Raw genomic sequence first — 25,583 nt, 5'->3', positions numbered from 1 at the left:
CCTATGAAAGTCTTTCATTTTGTACAGCTTCTTGGAGCTCCTTTCTATCTGCTAGATTGAATGCTGTGTAATTCAATTGATTTCTTCTCAAATAAACCTTTAAACATTTTAATATGCTTCAGTATATCTCTTAACAGGTTACATAGTTATCTAAAGCTGGTTACACACTGATGTGGGAAGGATTTGTTAACTGAGATATGGATATTAAGCAATGACTAGTGAGGGAAGTCTGATCTTTCCAGTCAATTTTTGAGGTGTTGGAAATAATGAAATTAGTTATATAAGTAAAATATTCTGGGATTCCAAATTATCTAGCTTACTTTTGGGAGAGTATAATTTATTGGTTGCTAGCAGAAATAATGTCAGCTACTGGCTACAGTATTATGGTAACTTGGAAATAAGACTGGTATTATTCTCAGGCTTTTTCTAAGAAAAGAGTGAATTTATAGAAATATTTCAAATAATTAGCTGGGCTTATTTACCTGTCTGCATCAGCATGTCTCTTTATACAGTTCTGAAATTGAATTGTTGGTGAATTACAAAATTTTGAGTTGTAACTGTTATGAGTGCCAAAGTGTCCATGAAATGGGTAAGCAGAGTGGTCTTCAATACCTGGATCAGGGCCTAATGTTAGATGTCACTTAATAAAGAGCAGTGGATTTCCATACACAAACTGGTTTGAACAAAAAACTGCCCAGGCATCAAAACGCATAGTAAGTTAAAGATGGAACCTAAAAATAAAATATACTAAATGTGACTTTTAAAAATAAGTAAACAGTTGCTAGTTTAGTTTAAAATTACGCCTTTTCTTTGTTTTGCAGATGACAAGCTGAGATTTTCTTTGATAAACTTGAACTTTGTGTTTTTGACACATTAAAGAGGACACAAAACATTCTTAATCTCTTTTTAATAGCCTCTCACATAACACATTGTATCACCAGTAGGTGAAGACCAGGCAAGAAGGGCTTTTGGTTCACAATTTGAAAGGTGTTTCTTGAATTCTTTTCATTATTTTGCCTTAGAGACATGGTGGGATAGAATCAGCAAATTAAGCTTTGGTTTTATATTCTTTCAAAACTGATAATAATCTAGCAAAATTTTTCTTGTGGCACCAGAGATAGTTGTTGAAAGTATTAATTTAAAGAGTGAATACGTTTTCAATTTTAAAAATTGTTTGGAAACAGTCTTTTTTATGTAGTTAGAAGCATAGGAAATCTATTGGTCCAATTTCTAGGCTTGAGAAGTTGTACTTCTATTTCCTTGATCTTGTGAAGTGTTAGAATATATAATAAAGATTAAAACCAATTGATGGATGATTTTGTAAATAGTGGAACCAACTTTATTCATAAATTTTCTTTTTCTTTTTAGACTTTCAGCATTATTTGCCTTTTGTGAAAACATTTATTAATTTCAAATTTTTTAAATTTCTAGGTAACTTGGGTTTTTACTCCTGTAACAACTGAAATAACAAGTCTTGATACAGAGAATATAGATGACATTTTAAGTAAGTACCATGATATTTTTAAAGTATATTTTCTTCTCTATAAAGAGTTAGTTTAGATACAAAAACAATACAATCTCAATTGTCTAGAATAATTGAGGAACCAGCATTCACGGTTTACTGAATTAACAAAGCACTTCGGTTTTAATTTTTAGTAAAATTTCTTAAAATATGTAAGTCTGCTTTCCTGTGTTACAAGTAAACTTTCAGTCCTGTTTTACTTCTTTGCCTTGTTGTACATACCACTCTTAACAATTCTTAGAGTATTTAGTTGCCTAGAGGCCAACAGTTTCCACTGCGCAGTACTAAGTGTTAATGACCTTAGGACACAGCCTACCACTTTTTTGTCTTTTTTAGCTTTTAACTAAATCACCTACTTTGATCTTTTTTATTGTAATTGGTCCAATTAAGTTCAATAAGTGTTTTGTTTGTTTGCTGACAATTTAATTGTAAATACAGTTAATTTGGGTGAAAACATTTCTTGTTTTCAAAAGTAATAGAGGGAAGGTAAAGCTGTGGTTAGGAGATTAAAGAAAATACAGTGTGGATAAATGATTTTTCTCTCTTTTTAAAGCACTCTATTTCACCCACTAGTTTGAGGAAAGCTAAATACAATGAAGAGGTAAAAGAAGTATTCATTGACCGTCATATATTGTTTTGTGTTCTTGGAAATGGTTAAATGCTAAAAAGTCTGTCCCTACATTGTGGGATCTCCTTAGAGAAATGGCGCTATAAGCTTTAGCATGCATCAGCATCACCTGGAGGACTTAATAATACCTGTACCGCTAAGCCTGCCCCCTAGTTTCTGATCAGGAACTGCTAGACCCCACCTAAGAATTAACATTTCTACAAGTTCCAGCGTGATGCTGGCGCTTCTGGTCCCAGGGCTCACATTTTGTGAACCACACTGCTTTAGAGTGAATAGCAAGTGGATAAAAAGTGCTTTGAAGGTAAAAAAGGAAAAAGAGAATTGAAACTTACATATCCTCACTCCTTTCATCTTTCAAATTTTAGAATATCTTTGTGTGGGGGGGAGTTTTGTGTGTGTGTGTGTGTGTGTGTGTGAGTACTGAGGTGTTTATTTAAGCTTCTCTGTGTTAAGTTTAGGCAAAAGGAACAGATTTTTTTTTTCATGTCTTCACATCTGGATATGCAAATGATACTAAGTTATTTTTTGCAACAGAGAATAACTGTTAAATGGGGAGGAACCAGAAAAAGTACATCTTACACAATGCTGTTACAGGTTACTTGTTGCAACTAGATGGGACATCTGAGTTTTAGAAATAGCTTAGTTATACAGGTCTGTTCTCTGAAATTGGATTTTATTTGCAGAGCTAATTCTCAGTTATTTATGAATATGGAAGGTCCAAAAATGGATTATTAAAATCTGGATCATTCCACTTAATTTTTTAAGAGAGTAGGCTATTTTGTAACTTACTTACCTAATCTGGGGTTGACTCTCCTTTTGTTTTGTATTCACTCAGCGAAGATATTAAGATGGAACAGGGACTCCCACAAATTGTACAGCGCCATCTGTGACTCTATGTATGGGTTTCTGAGAAGTAATTTAATTGTTATTGTGTATATTTAGTGGGCTTTTAATGATGGAAAACTGTATCTTTAGTCTTGTCAAAATTTTGTAGACACAAATAACTTAGGTTGTTTGGTTTTGTTTTTTAATTTCAGACAATGCTGATGTTGCTTTAGTAAATTTTTATGCTGATTGGTAAGTAATATCTTACTTTTCTGAGGGGGGAGTGCATCAATTAGGGTTTTGTTTTGTTTTTTTAACTTGCTAAAGGTGTTTTTTCTTTGCTAGGAAGGGGTGAATGGGGAAGCCTCTTTCTTTTGTGAGGCAATAGTCCACACCCAAAATCAATTAAGGTTCATTCACAAATAAAGTAGACTAATTTGGTGAGCATTTGTTTTAAGAGAGAAATATACCTGATTCCATTATCCCGCATCTTAAAAGCAGGTAACATAAAAACTCAGATTTCTCTCTGTCCCTCACAAGAGTACATACTGGGATTCTGTATTTGTCTTGACTGAGGACGTAGGGCAGTGTTTAGAGGTGAGGATGTGGGTGTGGCAAATTTAGAAGGAAAAATAATGTTGATTTTTTTAATATGTACCGTCTACTACTACTTGTAGGAAGCCTTTACTCTTTTCCCTGTCTGACTTGGATTCTGTCTTGTGTGTTCATGCAGTCCCTGTGTACTGCATTCTTTTCTTACTACATTGTTTTGTCTTTCATCTTTGTGCCCAGCAAACAGTTTTGAGGGCAGAGATAATGTCTTACTTAGTATTCCCAGCATCTAGAACAAGGACATACTATGTAGCAGATGTTCAGGAATGTGGTGTGGGGATAGAAAGAAGGGGGCTTCAGCTGGAGAGAAGTTAGAAACACTCACATAATCCTTCTTCCTAGACGGTCTGTATCTAATGGGGCGCTTTGAGGCTTACTACCTACTAGCTGCCACTACCCTACTTCAGGCCATAGTCCTGCAATTTACCCAGATTCCTGTGACAGTCTCTAATTTATTTCCTGTGCCTCTAGACCTATGTGTCTCCATTCTATTCTCTGCAAAGTAAGCTGGAGTAGTCTTTTCTAAAGTGCAGATTGAATTAGTTTACACCTCATCTTAAAACCCTTAAATGGTTTTCCAATACCTTTAGAAAGTCCCTTACCTTGGCCTAAGAGGCCCCTGATGACCTGGTCCCTTCCTACCTCTGCAGCTCTGTAACTTAGCTCTCTCCACTCCCACATTCTGTTCCAGGGGTACTGAATGTCTTTCAGTTTCTGTAATATTCCATACTCTTTCATCACGGGACCTTTACTCATGGTGTTTTCTCTGAATGGATCTCTCTTCTCTCACCTGTTTATTTACCTGGTTAAGTCTTAATCATCTTTCAAGTCTTAGATTAGATGCTAGTTTCTCCAGGTCGCCTTCCTAATCAGTACCCCTACCCCTGCTCCCAAGTCAGGTTAGGATCCCTTTTTATATCTTCTGATAACACCCCATACTTACCCAGTCATAACACTTGTATGCTATGGTTTAGTTTGTGGCTCCCTACTATATTATTAGCTTTGTGAAAAGTTACCGTATCTATCTTTTTTCAACATGAATCCCCAAACACTTGGCATAATGCTTGGCAGATAAGTACATAATATTTCCTGGGTGAATGATGTATAGTATTTGTATTTGAAGAACTTCAGTGAACTATTAGAGATATACAGAGACAATACAATTTATAAAACGTATAACAAAAGAGCATTTTCCAAGGTAAGCTGGGATTGTCCAGATATAACATTATTTGGTAGAAGATTTTCTAGTCTTTAAAAATAAAACTGAGATCCAGAGGAATAAGGTATTTTCCTGAGGCCACCTGACTAAATTGTGGCAGAGTTAACACTAGAATGCTGTTATCTCGGTGGCGGGATTTTCTGTGCTGTAAGAAAGAAATAGAACATGCCCCCGACCTTGTTGTAAAAAGTGAATTGGAAATGTGGACTAACTGCAGCTACTTAGGAAGCATATTACCCAAAGAATACCTGGAGTTGTTCATGAATTAATACTCTTTTGTTCAACTGAAAAAAACTTAGGTAGTTGACCGTAGGACATAGAGTTACACTGTGTAGCCTCAAAGGCTAGATTCTGAGTTGCCTTTCGAAGTTATGGATATGGCATGACTTAAGGATAAATTCTCTAACAGAGCTGCCTAAAAATACATTTCAGAGGACAATAAACCCTGATAGGAACTTAATAATGCTCTCGTGTGCCAGGCTCTTTACATACATTGTTTTTAATGCTCAGAACTACCCTGTAGGTAGGTGTTATTCTTTCCATTTTAAGTTGAGGAAATTGAGGTTCAGAAAGTTCATACAGTACACCAGAAATTGACACAACATTGTAAACTGACTATAACTCAATAAAAAAAATTTACATATATAAACAACAACAACAACCCCCCCCCCCCAAAGAAAAAGAAAGGTCATACAGCTACTAAGTGGTGGAACTGGGATTTAAACTCAGCTATGTTAAACTCCAAAGCTTTTATTTTTTTTCCCTACTAGGTTATCCTAGTAAATGCCCCTAAATTGTTCCTGCAAAGACTTTCACCCATTTGGTTGATTTAGAAAGGGTTGATTCAAGCACCAGATTGCAGATTGGATTCACATGAATCTTAAGGCACTTTTAATAGATAAATTTGCTTTCGTTATGTTACCTTTATAAATGTAACTTTCCATTTGTATGAAGGTACAGTAATATTGCAACTGAATTTTTCCATCATCTTCCCCTTTCACCTTTTGGTATTAAAACTGACTCTGTTTTAAACGTGAGCCTGAGCTTCAGCGCTTACTGGGCAGCAACCTGGACAATCCAGAAGGGAGCCCTTATCATATGTCTTTATCTTTGCCCTCAAGCCAGGAGCCTGTCCATTGATTCTTTACTAGGCCATATCCTACTTCTACAAGAAACCGTTAATCAATCCCTACCCCTTGCCTCCCTAGCCCTCCAGAACCCTTTCTGTAGCAGACTGTCAGAACCCACAGATCTGCAGTCCTAACTTCTCCACTTCCTCCATTCTATCAGTTTATTCATTTAACAGACATCTACTGAAATGCTTATTAGAATATGTAGTCAAATAAGACATGGTCCCTGATGTCCGCAGACTCCCCCTACCTGTCCCAGATGGGAGAGATTTCAGAATGCTAAAAGAGGAAAGAACCACTTGAAAGCAAGAGATTGAAGATGCAGGTTGTGTCTTCTTGGTATATTCTGGGGCATCTCCTTAGGAAGTCAGGTGTGTGGGCTAGGAGAGTTATATACAAAAAGAAATAGGAAGTATAAAGAAATGTGTATCTCTCACAGGCTTTATATTTTTGTTGACTTACAGTTAATATGTGTGACCTAGTCACATGTGGATTAAAAAGTTCACAGGCCTCATTTAAGTAAATTTTTTGGTGGAAAAGGGCTCTGGAAGCAGTAGTAGCAATTATACTTTTTTGTTGTTGTTGTTAACAAAATGGTCTTTTTCATGTGAGAATGACCATTCTAGCCCAGCTGCTTGTGTGCTGATTCTGATTCTCCTCTTTCTTATCAGTTCCCTTTAATGACCCGCAGAACATGTTCGTGAAGTGGTTGGCCTGATTAAGGTGCAGCCAGAATTAGAAGTATCAAGTTTCTGGAATATTGTGGGGTTTGTGCCCCTTTTTAAAAGTGAAAACAAAACAAAAACAACAGACAAAGGAAACTGGACAGGAAGTCTCTTTTAGAAATTTAAAAATTTTGCTCCTGAACTTAGTATATTTAATAGTTTATGGATACAAAAGCCCATTTTAACCAGAGGTAAATTTTGAGGGGAATCAGTTCACTATATTCTATATATCATTTTCATACAACTTATTTATTTAACATGCTTACTTGCCTATGAGATTTGATTGAACTTGGCAGGTCAGTCGGTCTAATATATGCAATAAACTTACCATTTTAAAGATTTTGTAGTCGTCTAAAAATATGTTTATTACTTATAAAAGCCAATTGCTTTTATAAATGTCTGAATCTCAGTAGTTACAGACCCAAGTAGATAAATCTTAGAGGGCTTATTTCCGACTTGTTTCATTGCCTCTGTGAGAGATCTTTAGCTTTGTGCTCCGTAATATTGGCCATTTTCTTCAGGTGGAAAAAACTAAAATCTTTTAATGATTTGTGCAGTCTTTGAATTGAAGTAGTATTTGAATTCAAAATTGTCTTCACCTCCAATGAATGACACCAGGATCCCTAAATTAACAATGTGATTGTGTCAAAAGCTGTTTACTATACATATACTAAATGTGAATGGATGATAACTGAAATAAAATTTTATTGCTTCTGCCTTTCAGTTTTAATTTGTATTCTTCTCTGTGTATAGGTGTCGTTTCAGCCAGATGTTGCACCCAATTTTTGAGGAAGCTTCTAATGTCATTAAGGAAGAGTATCCAAATGAAAATCAAGTAGTGTTTGCCAGAGTTGATTGTGATCAGCACTGTAAGTACCTCAGTAGGAAGTCTGGAAGAAACTGTCCCACCCCCATCCCTCCTACACACAGACACACACACACTTTTTTTTTCTTTTTTTTTTTAAATGCTCTGCTTTCAGTAGAGAACAAGCCAGAAATGTTCTAGTGACCTTGGTTAAAATGTTAATATTTAATCTTTATGTACTTACAACACTATTTTCCATTTTGCCTGTGTGTAGGATTAAGAAAATTTTTCCATTAAAATATACTAGGGCAAGCATACAGGTAATATATCATAACTAGCATTTTTTTTAACCAAAGCAAACACCAAAATCAATAAATAAAATTGAAATACAGTTTTAGAAAAGTAAAAGATTTCTGTTAGTCTTAGAATCATGCAAAAATACCATTTGTAGTCATTTAAAATAAAACAATCTTGGAGTTTTTTGTGTTTCTATTCTTTAAAAGATTCTACTAAGATTGGCTTAGACCATCTTTGAAGTGTGATTTGCTGTAGCTACTGATGATAATTGCTGAGAGTGTTGAGAAACTTAGGTTAAACTCACTTAAAATCCTGCCTCTTGGATTATGCTTGTCCCAGTGGTGCTTTCTCTATGAAAATCCTCATGGTTTTCTGTACACATGACAGATTCCTCCAGCTTGGACTAGTTTGCTTGCAGTGGGGTTTCCTCCTGAGTGCTGCCATTACCCTTGAACTTAACGCTCTCATGGCACCAAACCCATGGCACTAGGTGGTTCTGCTTCATTGGGTCTTAGTTGTCTCACCGATTGCAATGTCACTTCTTCAAAGGCGGGAACTACTTTCTTTTCTTTGTTTTTAATGCTCCCTTTTAAATGGAGACCAAAGAACTCTAATCTCTGAATTTCAAACATCTGATAGTTTCTGGGAGACAAAGATTCCTCATTGAAAGCTTGTTGCATAGAGTTATTGGTAAGTTGGCCTGAGTACAGAACACTCCCATTCTGCAAATTTCCTGTCCTTTACACTTCACCTAACAGATAGAATGTGTGTGTGTGTGTGTGTGTACGTGCTACTTTTCATTTTGCAGTTGAGGAAATGGAAATCGTGTCATACAGCTTAATGTCTAGTCACCACAGGCTTAGAATCCAGATCTCCTGACCGGATTCCTTCACAGACTTGCTTGTTTTCTATTCAATTCCACAAACATTTTGGGGATTTTCTGGTAAAGCCCTGTGCTATGCAGAAGTGGCTAACAGCAGAACATTTCCAAATCTTCTGAGCCACACCCCACATTTCTTTCTGCTGAGGTTCCCAACTGGATAGGATGAAGGGGGCAGTAGAAGTTGTCAGTGCAAGCATGGATTGCATTTCCACACTGCTTTCTGGATCTTTCCTCCCACCTTTCACTGGCAGAGAACAGGATGTTTTTGGTGTGGGCTTTTATTCAAATCTTTCTATTCTTTATGTATTTAATTAGATACTACAGTGCAGACAGTAGCCCCTACTTTCACTGAATTTGGGCTAGAAAAATCTGAAATTATGCTCTCAAGCTTGCAGTCATTGGGAAGAAAAAGTAACTATTCTTGAACCATAAATATCATTTATTCTCCTTCTAAACAGATTAACATTAGCAGGGGACATTTGAGATAAATATGACATCATTTCTAGTAATCAGGTTCTCTAATCATAGTTAAGATTTTTTTGATCTACCAGAGAGATGTACAGAATTAGTTTTTTATTAATGAAACTTATGTCTGAGACATTGTGTATTCTCCCTAAATATTTTTTCTCTGTTAATTGTTCACTTTTTAAAAGTAACATTATGAAATCCTTATTGATGCTTTGTTCATATTTTCCACTCTCTCTTTAGAGCTGGTATGACAGACTGTACTTTGGGTAACCCCTTACATGCTGGTTGAATTGTGGAGATTTTGGACTAGAAGGACTTTAAGAGTCCTGTGATCTGGAGATAAATGCCTGTTAGGCAGATAGTTCTTTGGTTGGATTTACTTTTTTTTTTTTTAAAGAGGTTGATTGAAATATAATTGACATATAATAAACTGCACAAGCTTGAATTATACAATTTAATGTTTTGACACATGTATGAACCTGTGAAACCATGATCACAGTCAAGATATCAACATATCTGTCATCCCCAAAATTTTGCTTGTGCTCCTTTGTGGTCCCTCTCTCCCCTCATCAATCCTCAGGGGACCATGGGACTGCTTTCTGTTAAAATGTAATTACATATATGTGGTATTATTGTTTGTTATTACCGTTTCTTTTTTTCTTTTTTTTTTTTTTAAATTGAAGTATAGTCAGTTTCCAATGTTGTGTTAGTTTCTGGTGTGCAGCCTAGTGATTCAGTTACACACATATATATATATATATTCCTTTTCATATTCTTTTTTGTTATCTGTTATTATAAGATGTTGAATGTCGTTCCCTGTGCTATGCAGTAGGACCTTGTTGTTTATCTATTTTTTATATTATTATTATTGTTTCTATACTGTGTGGCCCAACCCTCTACTAAGATAGAATCCTTTGTTCTTTGTTGTACTAGAGGCCTACTGCTTACTAAGTCATATACCGTTGGGCAAGTTACTTTAAAAAAAATCACTGAACTTGTTTCAGGATTCATGTATGTGTGTGTGGTGAGAAAGAGAAACGTGGTAACCAAATGCAGGAAAATGTTAAGTCCAGGTGAGGGCGTACAGGTGCTCATTATATTACTTTTCATCTTTTCTGTAGGTTTGAAAGTCTTCAAAATAGAAAGTTGGTATAAAAAGGCACTGAACCTGTAATTTGTCTTTGTTTAAGAAAAGAGCAGGGAAGAGGGCCTTGTTGCATTAGAGTTTTTGTGAAAATATGTGTGGAAGAAGCTTGAAATCTGTACTGTACAAGTGTACTGTGATACTGTTGATTGTAATTTCTGTTTATTTTCACTATGATAGATGACCTTCAACATGATCATTGAATTTTAAAAGAATTTCCTTGAATGGACTTTTACTGGCATTTTGAGGAATACTTAGAGCCCTGGTTTTTTCTGTGGCTGTTTCGATTTTTCAGTGAAAACCCCCTGTGATGAGCAGGGATGGCAGTTGAAGCCATTTTGTTGGCCGTGAACTGCCTTCTCTCATACGTTGCTGTCTCCTGGACAGTAGCATCTCTGCCTTACCACCAGGTACTGTGGGAGGTAGATGTGCCCTTTGTGAATATTCTCTCATTACCAAGTAGAATTTCTGCTGGTAACACGAAGATAGCTTAATGTTCAGAAACAGAATAAATCCCATCAGTAGCTAAAATAGGGAAAACCAGCCTATCCCATCAATAAGTGCAAAAGACTTCATGTAACCCAACAGAGGTTCTTGGAAGAAGTTAATGTGGCAAAATGAATGAGCCTTCCTTTGCTTGCATTGAATTTTTTAAATCTTTAAAGACTGTATGTTGCTTCTTAATATTTTGTAAGCTCAAATTGAGCTGAATTTAGTTGTGAATTTTAGTTTACTGTCTATCTTGGCCACAAATCTTGATATTGTCTTGCATTTGGGAATTTCTGCCAATGCAGTTTTTTTTCTTTATCAGCCCTGATAAAGAATTGAGGATGTGGTGAGACCATAAAGTGAAGAAACAAACAAAATAATTATATATCAATATAAAAATGTAGTTGCACTAATTTTCGTAAAACATTCCAAGTGAGTATTTTCAAAGGAGTCCCTGTGGGAGACAATGCAGGTACTCATTACTTAGAACGCAGTGGGAATTCTTTGGCAGTTGTCCTCCACGCCAGTTTACTAGTTGGTCAGGGAAACCCATCTCAGTACATAATTGTAGGGTTGCCGCCTGCGTTTCCTTCTGTCTCCTTCTTCCACCAGCCCCATCCCATGGAGTGCCTTCTTCCCTTCCTTTATCTCACTTCTCTGTATGCCCTTCCTAGGACTCTCTTTGTTGAAAGGTTCTGGTAAGCGGGCTGAGAACTTGGAATTGGAGAAGGGAAGAGGCAAGAGTGGATATAACGGGATAGTTTCACTCAGTTAGCCCTTGTGTTTCTGTATATGAGCTGGATGCACCTGCTTTGATCCCCCTGCCCTACTTACCCCCCCCCCCCCCCCAAAAGAGTTGGGAACTGTAGGAAATAATTTTAAACTCAGGCTGATGCTGGAGTGACATCGGGAAGCTTCCGACTATTTAAGCTTAGATATAATTCTTGAAATTCCAGTGTAAAGCTTGTAGCTTGAATAACCCTCATCTAGTGGTAAAATGTAGTTTGCCTCCTAAGCCCCTAACTTCTCCATTTGTTGTATTTAATGTAGGGAACAGACAAAGTAGAAGAGAAGTAGAGGAAGAGAAAAAGGAAAAGGCAGTCAGGGTAGTTAAAGAAACAGAATCAAGAGACACATTGAGGAACAGCCTCTTCCCACCACCCAGAGGGCATTTATGTCCTGTGATGGCCCTGAGTCCCCACTTATCCTGCAGAGGACCAGGTTGCATATTTGTCACAGATCTGACAGTTGCCCTTTTAGTTTCTCCCATCTGGAGCGCCCATAAAGGAATTGCTGCATCTCTGGTGAAGATACATTTATTGTTGGATTATTATAGAGGGTTTCTTTTATTCTGTTCTTAGGGAATCCAAACTTGCACATCTTTTTGGTACATTACATGTATTATACATTAAGAGTTTTAAGAATTTCATTTAAGATTTTAGTCTGTGGAAACAATTAGAAGTAGCAGCAGCAGTGGTAGTAATGCTAATAATAATGATAAAATGTAGGCTCTGTAAGAGCAGGGACCTTGTTTTGTTTTGTTTTGTTTTTAACCCCTTTATCCTTAGCACTGGATTGGTACCAAATAATAGGTGTTCATTTATAGTTGTTGACTAGATGGATGGATAAATAGTAGCCAGCGTTTATGAACTGTTAGTTTTGTAGGTACTATATTAAGTGCTTTAAATAGGTTATCTCATTATCTCTCAACAATATGATAAAGTATTTTTTACAGTATTGCATCACATCTTACATCACTGGTTATAAGGCGTACTTATCTATAACTGAAAAAAAAAACAGAAAAATTGCACTATAACGCAGTGCTTTCATATCACTTAGGGTCTTTATGTCTGTCATAAGAACTATTTTATTTAATTTTATTTTAATTTTTTAATTGAAGTGTAGTTGATGTACAGTGTTGTGTTGGTTTCAAGTATACAGCAAAGTGATTCAGTTTTTTATATATATATATTCTTTTTCAGATTTTCCATTATAGGTTATTACAAGAAATTAAATATAGTTTATTGTGCTATACAGTAGGACCTTGGAGTTTATCTGTCTTACATATAGTAGTGTATATCTGTTAATCCCAAACTCCTAATTTATCCTCCCCCTGTCTTTCCCTCTGGTAACCATGAGTTTGTTTTTCTAAGTCTGTGAGTCTATTTCTGTTTTATAAATAAATTCCTTTGTATTATTTATTTTAGATTCCACATATAAGTGGTATCATATATTTGTCTTTCTTTATCTGACTTCACTTAGTATAATAATCTCTGTATCCATTTATGTTGCTGCAAATGGCATTCATTCTTTTTTATGGCTGAGTAGTATTCCTTTGTGTGTGTGTGTGTGTGTGTGTGTGTGTGTGTGTGTGTGTGTGTGTGTGTTTATATGTATGGTATACACACACATACATATCACAGCTTTATCCAATCATCTGTCGATGGACACTTAGGTTGCTTCCATGTCTTGACTATTGTAAATACTGCTACTATGAACATTGGAATGCATGTATCTTTTTGAATTAGAGTTTTTGCTTTTTCCGGATATATGCACAGGAATGGGATTGCTAGATCACAGGGTAACTCTTAATAAGAACTATTTTAGAATCACTTAGATACAGATTTTTTTTTTTTTGTCATCATCAATCTGTGTACCTGAAAAGGGAAATAAATTTGTTCAAGTAATTCTGAAACAGTTTCACATTCAGAATCTGACTTTTGTGCAATCACTTTCCAATTCTGAGTCACTGATTTTTGTGTTTTCCACACAATATCATCTCCTGTGCCAGTAAGAGTTTTGGTAAAAATCTTGATTAGAGAGTGTTACTCTACTCTTTCTAGGATTTTCTTCCAAGCTGCTAATACCCATTCTGCAAATATTGATGCTGGCACTTTACTATTTAACTAAAACCTCAGAGTTAATTTTTTTCTCAATTGAAACATGTCACTGCTAGTTAAGTAACTTCACTCAAAGTGAGCAAGATATAACCAATATGTTAATAGTGGTTTTCCCCAGTGGTGGTTGGATTACAAATGGTTCTTGTTTTCTTTTTTGTAATTGTCTTTGTTTTTCACAATTTCTGTACACACACACACACTTAAACTTACCTTTGGTTCAACTATGGATCATGATCTCATCACGATCTTATCTTATGCAGCCTCTTCCTTTGGGGAGATTTCATGACTCTCCCAGGTGGTCCTGCTGCCTTAGATTTACAAAGTCCCATCAATCTGCCCCTGGTGGGACTAGGTTCTCTGCTGACCTCCAGTGGCTAGAGGCTGTATGGCACTCAGCAAGAGACATTCATATGTTATTTACTGGTCAGTGCAGAACATTGTCTCCCTCTAGCATTTTTAGGAAAGTACTTTTTAATTGTCCTTGAATTAGGCAGCACATGCTCCTAAATACCAGTTACTCTTACCTGTCTGCCTTCCAATGCAACTTGAACCTTTCATCTTAGAAACTGAGAAGTTTTTATATAAGAGCTATACACAAATAAGGCATTAAGAATAGGAAAATAATTATAAACAATTATTGTATTAATATCAAATTTGCTAAGAGACTGGATCTTAATTATTCCCACCACAAAAAAGAAATGATAATTATGTAAAGTGATACAAGTGCTAGCTGACACTACAGTGACAATCATATTGTAATATTGCTTAATGTATTAAATCAACATGTTAAACTGATGCAATGTTATAAATCAACTATATTTCAGTAAAAAAAAAAGGGAAGAAGAAAATATACAGTGAGGATTTCATGTGCATAAAACAGAACTTGGATGAGCAGGTTTAGTCTGAATCCTGAGTAAGCTTCTAGGCTTTGTAATTTTTCTGTTCAGGGTCTTATTTCGTTGTGGGGTTTTTGATTTTGTGTGAATTTCCACATTGTGAGGAAGCATGGTTTGGGAATGGGAAAGGGAACATAGGCAGCAGTGATCCTTATCCTAGAACCAGGAAAACCGTAAGACCTTCCTGTTGAAATTATCTGTCTCATCTGTTACCAGTCGTGGATAATCATAGCAGGGAGGGACATTGCTGAGACAAGAGCGGGAGGCAGTTTCCCCATTTGGAACCCTGCTGGGCATTAGGCAGGCGGGATGGCAGGCAGAGCCCATCAAGGGAAAGTAAGTGACCACTGAAGCAAAAGTACGTGGTAATTTTCCAATCAGCGAGCTGTTAACCTTCTGAAATTTTTAATTCCTTTGACATCCATTTTAACATTTGATCCATCCTGTTAAAAATAAAGTCTCCGTTTATTATACCTCTTAAGTCATTCTTTGTTATACTGTCAAAATGTCACATTGTAATTACCTTAAAATCACTTTTGACCAAAGCTTATGAAAAGTCACCTTTATGTCTGAGATTATTGGTCAATGTAATTTGAAGGTTTTTGCTTCTTAATAATTACAAGCCACCTCATTATACAGCATACCTGCTGCCTGATGTTGTTTGAGAATTAAGCAAGCAAGCATCTATTCCTCTAATAGTCTTTAAGTATTATTTAATCTTTTTCTATCCATAACTAGAATTTTAAGGCAACATAAAGGTAGTAATGTTTAAGTTGGTAAACAGACTCTTGTTATTTCTGCCAGGACTATTGCAGTGGCTTCCTTACTAGTCTCCCTGCTTCTCTACCACTGCCAAGGGAATATTTTTAAAGCCTGGCTCTGCTACTCAGTGACTGCTTATCACCTGTCTGGGTCCATCTCATACCCTTTCTGTCAAATCCTTTAGGGATTAAAAAAATTCCTTGGCAAATTAGGCATCAGCTAGTCTAGTTTAGCCTTATTAACATTAAATGTGCACCTAAGTTGGACGTAGAAGGATATATTTTCCCTTAATAGGGCTTGATATTACTGATTTTTAAAAAAAAAATTAAAGTTTTTGTTATTTTGCCAATAGGATGGGCAAAAGGTGTTACCTGGTAGTTTTAATTTGTAACTTCTTGATTACAGCCAAGCGTGTTTTGACATGTTCGTTGGCCGTTTGTGTTCCGTTCATAAATTGACTGGAATCTTAGCCCATTTACCTTTTTGGTGCTCCTTTTGTTATTGTTCTTTACATAATCTGAATATTAATAATTTGTCTCATGTCACCAATACCTTTCTTCCAGTTTGTCTTAAAAATCATGGTGTTCTCCAGCATCTAGTTGCTTCCTTGCCTCTGCAGCTTCAGAATCTGGCAAACGTCTTGGTTGCATGTCTGATGCTGATGCAGGCCCTTTGTATAATTAGTATCTCCTAAGCACCACAGGGCCATGAGAGATTTTACTCTGTCTTTCTAGCCCAGTCTCCAGCTTCCTGTGTCACCCCTCTACTCAGTAAATGTCCTCCGGGGACTTCCAGTGTATTTCAGGGCCCTTTCAGTCCACCATTCCAGCCCAGGCGACTGTGAATAGCTTCACTGCATTCTCGTTCTCTCTGCCCAGAGGTGTAATCCTCAGCCCTAAATCTGCACAAATTGTGGATTTAATGTCCAAGAGGAATATTGCATAGGAAACCTGTAGGAAAGGAAATGCCAGTACGTGAGCTTTTGCTTACTTACTTAGGAATGGCCCTTTCCTTTCTGGAATATCAATTCATTTAGTCTTCATTGGTTTCATGGTCTCTGGTATCTTTAAAAATGTGACTTTAAAAAAATCAGTTTTTTTTCTACTTGTCCCAGCAGGAGCAATAGATTTCTGCTGCCTACTATGGAAAGCCTTTCGTAGATGCTCTTTTGAGTTTTCTGTGACCCCAATAAGATCATCTGTAAATAATGACATTTCTAATTTCTTCTTTTCTATTGTGTTTGTGTGTGCGCGTGTACGTATATATATATTCTTTATTTCTTTTTCTTATTACTCTAAGAACTCCAGTACAGTGTTACCTTTACTTCTTTCTTGATCTCAGCAGGACAGCTTTTAGCGTTTGACTATCAAGTTGTTTGGTATTTGTTTATTGAGGTATCCTTCATGAGATTAAGGAAGTTCCCTTCTATTCCTAATTTGACAAAAATGTTTAAGTGAGTAAATGTTGATTTTATCAAGTGTGTTTCTGCTTTTGAGAAGTAGTAGAACCTTTCTCTTTTATTCTGTTAATGTTGTGAATTATATTGCTTTTCAAACATTAAACTGACGTGCTAGACTAGGTCCAGTTTGACTGTGATGTATTCTCTTTTGCATTTAACGCTAAATTCAGTTTAATACTTTCAAGTTTTGCATCTTAAGTTCTTTTCTTATCATTTCCTTCTCGGATTTGGCAGAAAGATTATGTTGATCTCATAAAATTATTTGGGAAATGTCTCCTCTTTTTGTAGTCTCTAGAATGATGTAAATAGCATTATTGGCTTCTTAAGTGTTTAGCAGAGCTTGCTGGTAAAGCTTTCTAGGAGTGGAGCTTTCTTTGTGAGAAGGCGTGGATTATGGATTTAGTTTCCTTAATGATTTTAGGACCAGTTATATTTTCTACTGTTGGTTTAGTGAGTTGTGATATTATGGAAATTCTTCCGTTCTTCCTTACTCTCCAAACGTATTGTCATAAAGTTATTGATAATATTATTATCTGAGTTAATGACTTCTGCTGTATTCCTGAAATTGTGTTTTCTCTCTTTTTTTTTTTCTAGATTATTCTCTCTATGGGTTTATCAATTTTATTAGCCTTTGCAAAGAACCAGGTTTTGGCCTTTTTGTTCTTTTGTATTGTATGTTTATTTTCCACTTTATTAATTTCTGCCTTTAACTTTTTTATTCACTTCTTCATTTTTAATTTGTTGTTCTTTTTATGACTTTTTAAGATTAATGCATATCTCTTTTTCAGCCTTTTCCCCCAAACATACCCATTTTAATGTTATAAATTTCATTCTAAGTATATGCTTTGACTGTATGCTGTAGGTTCTGATATGTATTTTCATTATCAGTTCAGAATATTTTCCAGTTTCCCGTTTATCTCTGTTTCATGGGCACATAGAAGTTACTTTATTCTCATTATGAGTTGAATCATTTGAAAGTTGTTGAGACTTTTTTGTGATTCATCATGTGTTTGTTTTTTTATATGATATATATACCTGCAAAGAATGTGTATGTTGCAGTTTTGGGGTAGTGTCGCATGTATGTGTCAAATCATTCAGGTGTCTTCGTTAATTTTAATTATTATTATCAGTTGCAAAAAGAGGTGTATTAATAATCTCCCACCATGTTTGTAGATTTGTCTTTATAGTTCTGTCATTTTATACTTTATGTATTTTTAGGTTTTTGTTTGATGCATACAAATTCAGAATTGTTCCATCTGCCTGGGTAATGAACTTTTTATTGTTATGAAGGATCCTTCTTGATTTCCAGCAATGCTTTTTGCCTTAATGTGTACATATTTACTATTAATATAGCTATACAGGATATCTTTTGATTAATTTTGTATGGTACATTTTTTTCCCCATCCTTTTACTTTCAAGATTTTTGCATCCTTATGTTTAGGTGTTTATTTTATAAACAGTATACAGTTAGATTTTGTTTTCACCTTTGTCAGAAGTCACTTCCACATGTATAGGTGGGTCTGTTTCTGGACTCTGTTCTGTTGATCTATTTGTCTGTCCTCATGCCAGTATCACACTGTCTCAATTCCTGTAGGTTTACAGTAAATGTTGAGGTCCACTAGTGTCTAAGTCCTCTAATTTTGTTTATTGGGTATATTGGTCTGTAATTTTTTTATGTCTTTGTCTGGTTTTGGTATAAGGGTAATGCTGGCCTTATAGAATGAGTTGAGAAGTAATCCACTCTCTTCAATTTGCAGGAAAAGTTTGTGGAAATGGAATTACTTTTTCCTTAAATACTTGGTAGAATTGGCCAATGAAACTCTCAGTGGAAAAACTTAGACATATATTTTTGAAAGAGAAAAACACATTGTGAGTTTTTGCTAGTAGTTTCACTTCAAATGAAATATTATAGGGTTTTTACTTAATTTCCTCAATTTTATATTTGTATCTTTATTATTATGCCGAAAATCTTGATTCTTAAAGGCATTAGCGTGATAACTCATTTGCTTTATCTATAATGTGTGTGTTTATTTCAAAATAACAATTACAGTATTAAATTTTTTTAAATCTAATTTTGTTTTACTAGTAAGCATTTCCTTTGTCCCAAGTCAAAACTATAAAACCAAGTTATAGTCAGGCAGATGTAAATTCCATTCCTGACCACTCTTTGTATTTCTTCCATTGGTGATGTTTTTTGGAGGCTGTAGGGGGTCATAGATACATATATATATTCCTACCTCTTTTCCAAGTTTCTTCTTTATACTTCTTTCACAGTCCTCTGCACCTGGCTCTTTTCACTGAACAGTGTATCTTGGAGATTGCTCCTTAGCAGCATAAGGAGATCTTTCCATTCCCTTTTACAACAGCCCATAGTACTTCATTGTTCAGGTGTACCTTACTTTATTTAACCGTTCTCCTACTGATGGATATTTGGGGGAAATAGTAACTTTTAAAAATACGTTTTTCATATTCCAGACCCTAGCATTGTAACATTGGCTGATAAAACTAACCTAATTTTAACAGCATTTTTATTAAAAACATTTTCCTTTATACATTACTGCAAAAATTCATTTTATAATGTGCTGCATTTCAGTGTGTAGTGTGCTGGGACTGAATGAGTTTTTTAGTTAGGAAGGTAAAGTTCCTTTTTATTATTTCTTTGGGCTGATTTTCTTGTAAGTAGGGTAAACCTAAGCCTTTGTGGCCTCTGCCTTATAACAAGTGCTTCTGTTTATCTTAAAAATCTTCTACTTGCTTATAAAACCACCCTTAGTCCTCAGTTTGTAGTGCCAGTTTAATCTGATTAACTCTCTGATCAGGTAAGAACCCACCATTTTACAACCCCTCAAAGGCATGTTTTCTCGTTAATCTGTCAAGTTGAAAAGGGTTTACAGCTTATGTATCCACTAGTGTTCTTCAAAAAGTACCAGCTCCCAGATCAAGCAGATAAATGCCAATATTAAATACTTGTATATTAAAGTATTGATATTATTTCAGATTTCTGTGGTTTGCTGAATAAAATATTCTCCTTGATCTCATTTATATATGCTCCATGGTTCTATTTGCTCATATTTGTCTTCTGTTTAAAGAATTTTAATAGTCAAGTATGATTTTCCCCTTTGTAAATCCTACATGGAGTTTAACAAAGTGTTCTGTGATCTTAATTACATAATGTTTTCTCCAAACCCCCTTCTGAGAACCCATTATCCATCCTTAACTTCTCATACACCGTTTTATCATTCTTTGATTGCTTATCTTAGAACAAAATGCAACTTTGACTTATCAATATAGTCTAAGTACTTTTACCTCTTCCTAAACAGTGTAGAGATCTTAGAATACTTAGAATCATTAGCCTTCTGCTTACCTCCTCTCCCCCAGTTTATATGTTGTTGTTGTTATGTGTTTTAATTTGTGTCAAACCCCATAAGGCATAATTATTGCTGTGTTTTGTACAGTCAGTATTCATTTAGATTTTTAAAACCTCTTTATTGAGGTATAGTTGATATACAGTAAACTGTACATATCTAAAACATACAAATTTACAAGCTTTGACCTATGTATGTATGCACCCATGAAACTGTCAGCACACGTGTGTATATACCCTCTGGTAAAGTTCCTACCTTCTAATCTCCTAGAATATTAAGATGGTCAACAGAGTTTATTGCAGTCCTGTTTATTTTGTTTTTGTTTTGCAACTACTAGAAATGGAGGTGGGCCTAGAGAATATTCATGGTTTTTTGTGCCATCATTTTAAAATTCTGCTCTCATTTTAGAACTCAGGTTTTTTTTTTAAAATCACCTGTTTTAAGCTTCTTATGCTCTCTCAGGTCCCCTTTGCTCTGAAAATTTTATCATTCTTATACATGTGACTAGCATGACATTTGATCTTTACCAGTGTCTAGAAACCATTGATTTCTCCTATTTGCTACCTCTTGGAAGTAACAGCAGAAAAATTTAAAGGTTCTTCCATTCTGATTAAGTCTGTATCTTACAAATTGTGATTCCTAAAAATGAGATCAGCACACATTTTGACTAAGTTTTTGAGACTATAAACACCAATTTTAATGATTTGTGTGAGAATATACCCATAGGTCATAATAAAGGGATTTTTTTTAGTGTATACTGCTGAGTTTTGCTCTTAATTGTATTAGCATACTCAAAATTTGTGTATGTGGGATTATAAATTTTTCTACTAGCAGAGTATCTAATATTAGTTATCTATATACTATTATATATCTATAATAATACTTAGTAACATTTATTAAGTGTTTACTCTGTCATGCATTTGTATTATCTCATTTAGTCTTTAAAACAGCTCTATGTGGTAGAAATTATTATCCTCACATAACGGATGAGAAACTAAGGCATGGAAACTTGAGGTACCATACAAGTTCACACAGCCAGTAAATAGCTGTGGGGTTTAAACCAGGCCGTATATGTTTGGAGCCTGGCCTCTTAAGCAATACAAACTTGTCATGATTGATTTTTTTTTCTCTAACACTGAAGAAGAATTATATAAACCAAAATGTTCTCCCTAAATAATTGTAAGATTTTTGACTGGTGGGCTAATGGGCTCACCCAGACTAAGTATGAGGGTGAAGTTAATTTTTTGTTGTTGTTGTTCTTTTAGCTGATATAGCTCAGAGATACAGGATAAGCAAATACCCAACCCTCAAATTGTTTCGGAATGGGATGATGATGAAGAGAGAATACAGGGGTCAGCGATCAGTGAAAGCACTTGCAGATTACATCAGGCAACAAAAAAGTGACCCCATTCAAGAACTGCATGACTTAGCAGAAATCACCACTCTTGATGTAAGTCATTAACTTTTGCTGGATCAAATGAACATTACCTGCTTGCTTAATGTAAACAAATTCTTAATGTAATCAAAGAATCTGCACATCTTCTAATAGTTCATTGCAATGGATTTGATATATACTTAAGTTGAAATTTTCTTGAATTCCCAAGGAAAATGCTAACGTTTTACTGTATAATAGCATAACAGGAAAGTTGTACTAATTTGAATTAATTGAGGACAAAGGGTAGCCTGAATTATGAAGAAATAGACGTTAATGGCAGGCATACACAGCCAAAGTTTCCATATTTTCCTTAGTGGAGACCCTCAGGGTATCTGCTCTAAGTACCCCTGTATCAGCTGTTTGTATACATTTTAGTGTCCTCTGACATAGCTGCCCTTAGTAATATGCTTAACAAATCCTTTTCTTTGTACACTAAGAAGTACTTTGCTTTTTTAAAAAAATGAAAACAATTGAGTTCGGGCTTTAGATGGCCATTGCCAGGTTTGAGATTTGATTTTTACCCTACTTATAAACAAATAAATTAGAAAATTATCATTTCATGGATGCTGTCAGAAGACACAAGGCTCCTGGGTCAGAGACAAAGGATTTTCTTGCTCACATCAAGCAAACAGTGTGACATGTTTGCATTTGTTTCCTTGCCCCCAAGTCCTATGGAGGTGACACAGAGAGTCCAGACAAATCCCTGCTCATGCAGGTGGTTGTGCGACAGGGGCACTCTGGGCTCAGGGAGCTCCTGTTTCAGAGCCAGCAGTAAGGCTGCTCTTTGTCCTAAGGGAGACATGACCCCATACCTCAAGGTTGCTAACTCACGTACAACCCTGAGAGATTGCCTGGGTAAAGAGTGGTCAGGGTCTTGTATTTTGGATATATCTAAACATGTAGGAATGTGAGAGATCCTTGGAGGAGTCTCTGCCAATAGTCACACGTTACAAATAGATATATTATGTTAACACATCTTAGAATTAGTCATCTTATTTAGGAAAAGACTGTCACTGATTAAACAATTATCTGTTTCTTGAAATTTTAAAAATACTAGAAGGAAATTATTAGATCGTAGTTAAGATTATTTTCAACCTAATGTAATCTTTAATAGTTTTGGACTAGGTGTTAAAAGCCAATTATGCATTTATAGTCATACTTCATTTGGAGATAACTGAACAGCAGCTGGGTAAATGAAATAACATGCTTTTTAAAATAATTACATACTTTATTTTACAGCGCAGCAAAAGAAATATCATTGGATATTTTGAGCAGAAGGACTCAGAAAACTATAGAGTTTTTGAAAGAGTAGCAAATATTTTGCATGATGATTGTGCCTTCCTTTCTGCATTTGGGTAAGTGTCTTAATTGAGTGTGTTGTGAGTGGGTCGGGGCAGCTCAGCTGCCATGTTAAATTCCTGTTGTGTGTGGTTGTTTTCTGAAGATGACCTCTCCAGAGATTATCTCAGTCCTCTTAAAGTCACGAGCAAGGCTTTACACCTATCTCTGGCCTCTTCTTAAGAGTGTGAAAGTCTGTTAATTTTCCTTTCTGTACTCTATTTAAAATGTGGGTAAGAAAGGGAAAGAATGGACAAGTTAACAACTAACTCTCATACTGTTGTTCGGCTCATTTACTAACACTGTCCTGCATCATGAAAAACGCTTATTAACTTGTGGGGTTTCCAAACTGAAACCACACACTGTCTCTCTCATTAAGAAGCATGAGTGATATCATCTTTATTCATCGCCAGCTCTCCACCAACTTCTCTTCTCCTTTCCACAGCTAACCTCCTTCCTTGTGTCCCTGTAGTCGTCCCTTTAAAGTCCTGTGGGCTTTGATCCATCTGTTGTCCTTGCTCTCTAGTGTTTTCAACCTGACCGTTTTCATGAACATCTTTCCTTTCCCAAAAACATGCTTCTGTCTTTCCTGTCCTGTCTCTTCTGTCTCTTGAGCTATAATCTCATCTTTCTTTTCATCCTCAAATTTTTTCAAAGATTTGTTATGCTTGGCTACCTAGCATTTCTCATACTCTAACCAGTTAAAAACATTAACCTCCTGGAAGCCAACTTTCCCCTCCATGACCCTAATGAAACTTCTGTCCACAGTCACATCTTCATTAAACCCAGTGGCCTTTTTTTAGTCTTAATCCTCTTTAGTTTCTCTGAAGGATGTGACCCTCAGCTACCCTGTCCTTTTTCTGCTATGTCTACACTTCATGTTGAATCTGCCTGGTTTTCTCCTTACCTTTCTGACTTCTCTGACTTTATTTTGTATTTTTTTCTTTCTCTTTCAAAGTAGAATCATTTTTATGGTTCTCTCCTTGACTCTTTCTTCTCATTGGAGGTTATCTCCACCATCCTTTGACATTTCACAATATTCTCTCTCTCTTTTCTTTGGCCTGTAACTGTTAGACTCAATTGTAGTACCATCCTGAGTAGATCCCAGATTTCTGGCATAGTATGTCCTCTCCATTTTGTGACCATTTTTCTTGTCTTAATACTTCTGTAGGTTTTGTATGTGTGTTTTGTTGTAAATATTATCAGTGGTTTCTGAGGATTATCATACAGAGTAAATAATGAAGGCACTTGTTCCCCCTTGCTTTTGGCAGTACTGTGCGCAGCCACGCAGCCCCCTGCTGTTCCTGACGCTGCAGGCACACATCCGCTGCAGGGCCTCTGCCCTTCCTGTCTCTGTCCGAAGTGCTTGTCTAGATATCATCTCATCAGAGGGATCTTTCCTAATAACTTTATATAAAACAGCACTACTATTGTCTAACGTGTCATTCTTTATCCACTTACTTGTCTTCATAGCACCTTTTTTGTTTGTTTGTTTTTAACCATCCAAGATAAAAGTGTCTACTTGCCTTTCCCCACCAAAATGGAAGCTCCATGAGAGCACGGGATTGTCAGTTTTGTTCACTGCTGTGTGTCAGGTGCCAAGAACACACCTGGTGCGAAGGAAGCGCACACTCAATAGTGAATGATGAATGAGTGGAGCATGTTCTCTTCTTCTGTCCCACCGTTCATCAGTCTAGCCCTTACATCCTTTACGACCCTAGTCAGAAGCTGGAGATAAATCAGGGTTCCGTTAATCCAAATATAGTTTAGAGAGAGAAGTTACCCATTTTGACTTAGAGTTTGTTGCAGAATTCACTCACCAAATATTTATTCACTTATTATGTGCCTTTACCAGGCATAGGTAACAGTAAACAAATTAAAAATTACTTATTTATGGAACTATATTCTAAAGATGTAGGTTATTTCAATTCATCTATTTTTTTAAAATAAATTTTGGTTTTAAAAAGTAAAAAAGTAGAGAATGCATAGTTGAGTCTGACTTATGAGCAAATAATGTTTTTTTGATTGGTTTATGTGACCACATCAATGACCTTGATCGTCAGTTACTAGAAACAGTCTGGGGTCAAAAACAGCATTTTAGTGCCAGAATTGCCAATCTACACATAAAATACTGAGTCACAAAAACAGCTAACTACGATTTCCCTTTAAAAAAATCTGCGTCATACTAACTTTTTCCTTTAAATAAATGTTTTTATTGGTATTGCATAATTTTATAAATAGGAAAGAAGATGGACAACTATATAATTCAAATTGCTATAATTCATATGTTGCAAAACAGCTAGGCAATTCTGCTTCATTCAGGTGTATTACTGTTATTATTTTTCTTAAAAAATATTATTACTACTTCTCTCTTTCTGTTAGGGCTGTTTCAAAACCAGAACGATATAGCGGAGACAACATAATCTATAAACCACCAGGGGTAAGTTGCTATTTCTTAGTGTGTATAATTTTAAATTAATTTAAATACATATATAGTATGATCTGTAGTTTTGTATGTTAGTGTTCACAGAATCATAAAATTTTAGTATAGAAAGGAACCTTAATGTATCATTTTATGCTGATACAAACCTTTCAAAGCAATGATGGGGCCACAAAGGTCTAAAGTCACACAGGCATTTAGTGGCAGAGCTGAGACTAGAGACCCCTGATCCCCAGGCCTT

At 35.7% G+C, this 25,583-nt stretch overlaps 1 protein-coding gene across 1 annotated transcript in view; it reads left to right on the top strand.

Moving 5' to 3' along the window:
* Positions 1 to 25,583, top strand: part of ERP44 (endoplasmic reticulum protein 44) — a 72,444-nt gene that overhangs the window by 27,161 nt on the left and 19,700 nt on the right. Inside the window, exons 2-7 of the mRNA XM_010977454.3 lie at positions 1,432 to 1,504; positions 3,188 to 3,227; positions 7,415 to 7,530; positions 21,395 to 21,579; positions 22,804 to 22,919; positions 25,285 to 25,342. Of these exons, the coding sequence (XP_010975756.2) occupies positions 1,432 to 1,504; positions 3,188 to 3,227; positions 7,415 to 7,530; positions 21,395 to 21,579; positions 22,804 to 22,919; positions 25,285 to 25,342 (588 nt within the window). The remainder of the gene's footprint in view (positions 1 to 1,431; positions 1,505 to 3,187; positions 3,228 to 7,414; positions 7,531 to 21,394; positions 21,580 to 22,803; positions 22,920 to 25,284; positions 25,343 to 25,583) is intronic.

This window comes from Camelus dromedarius, chromosome 10 (genome assembly GCF_036321535.1).
Source record: "Camelus dromedarius isolate mCamDro1 chromosome 10, mCamDro1.pat, whole genome shotgun sequence".
In the NCBI taxonomy this organism is placed as follows: Eukaryota; Metazoa; Chordata; class Mammalia; order Artiodactyla; family Camelidae; genus Camelus; species Camelus dromedarius.
The sequence above is the reverse complement of the archived record's forward strand: the minus strand, read 5'-3'. Positions and strand labels throughout refer to the sequence as shown.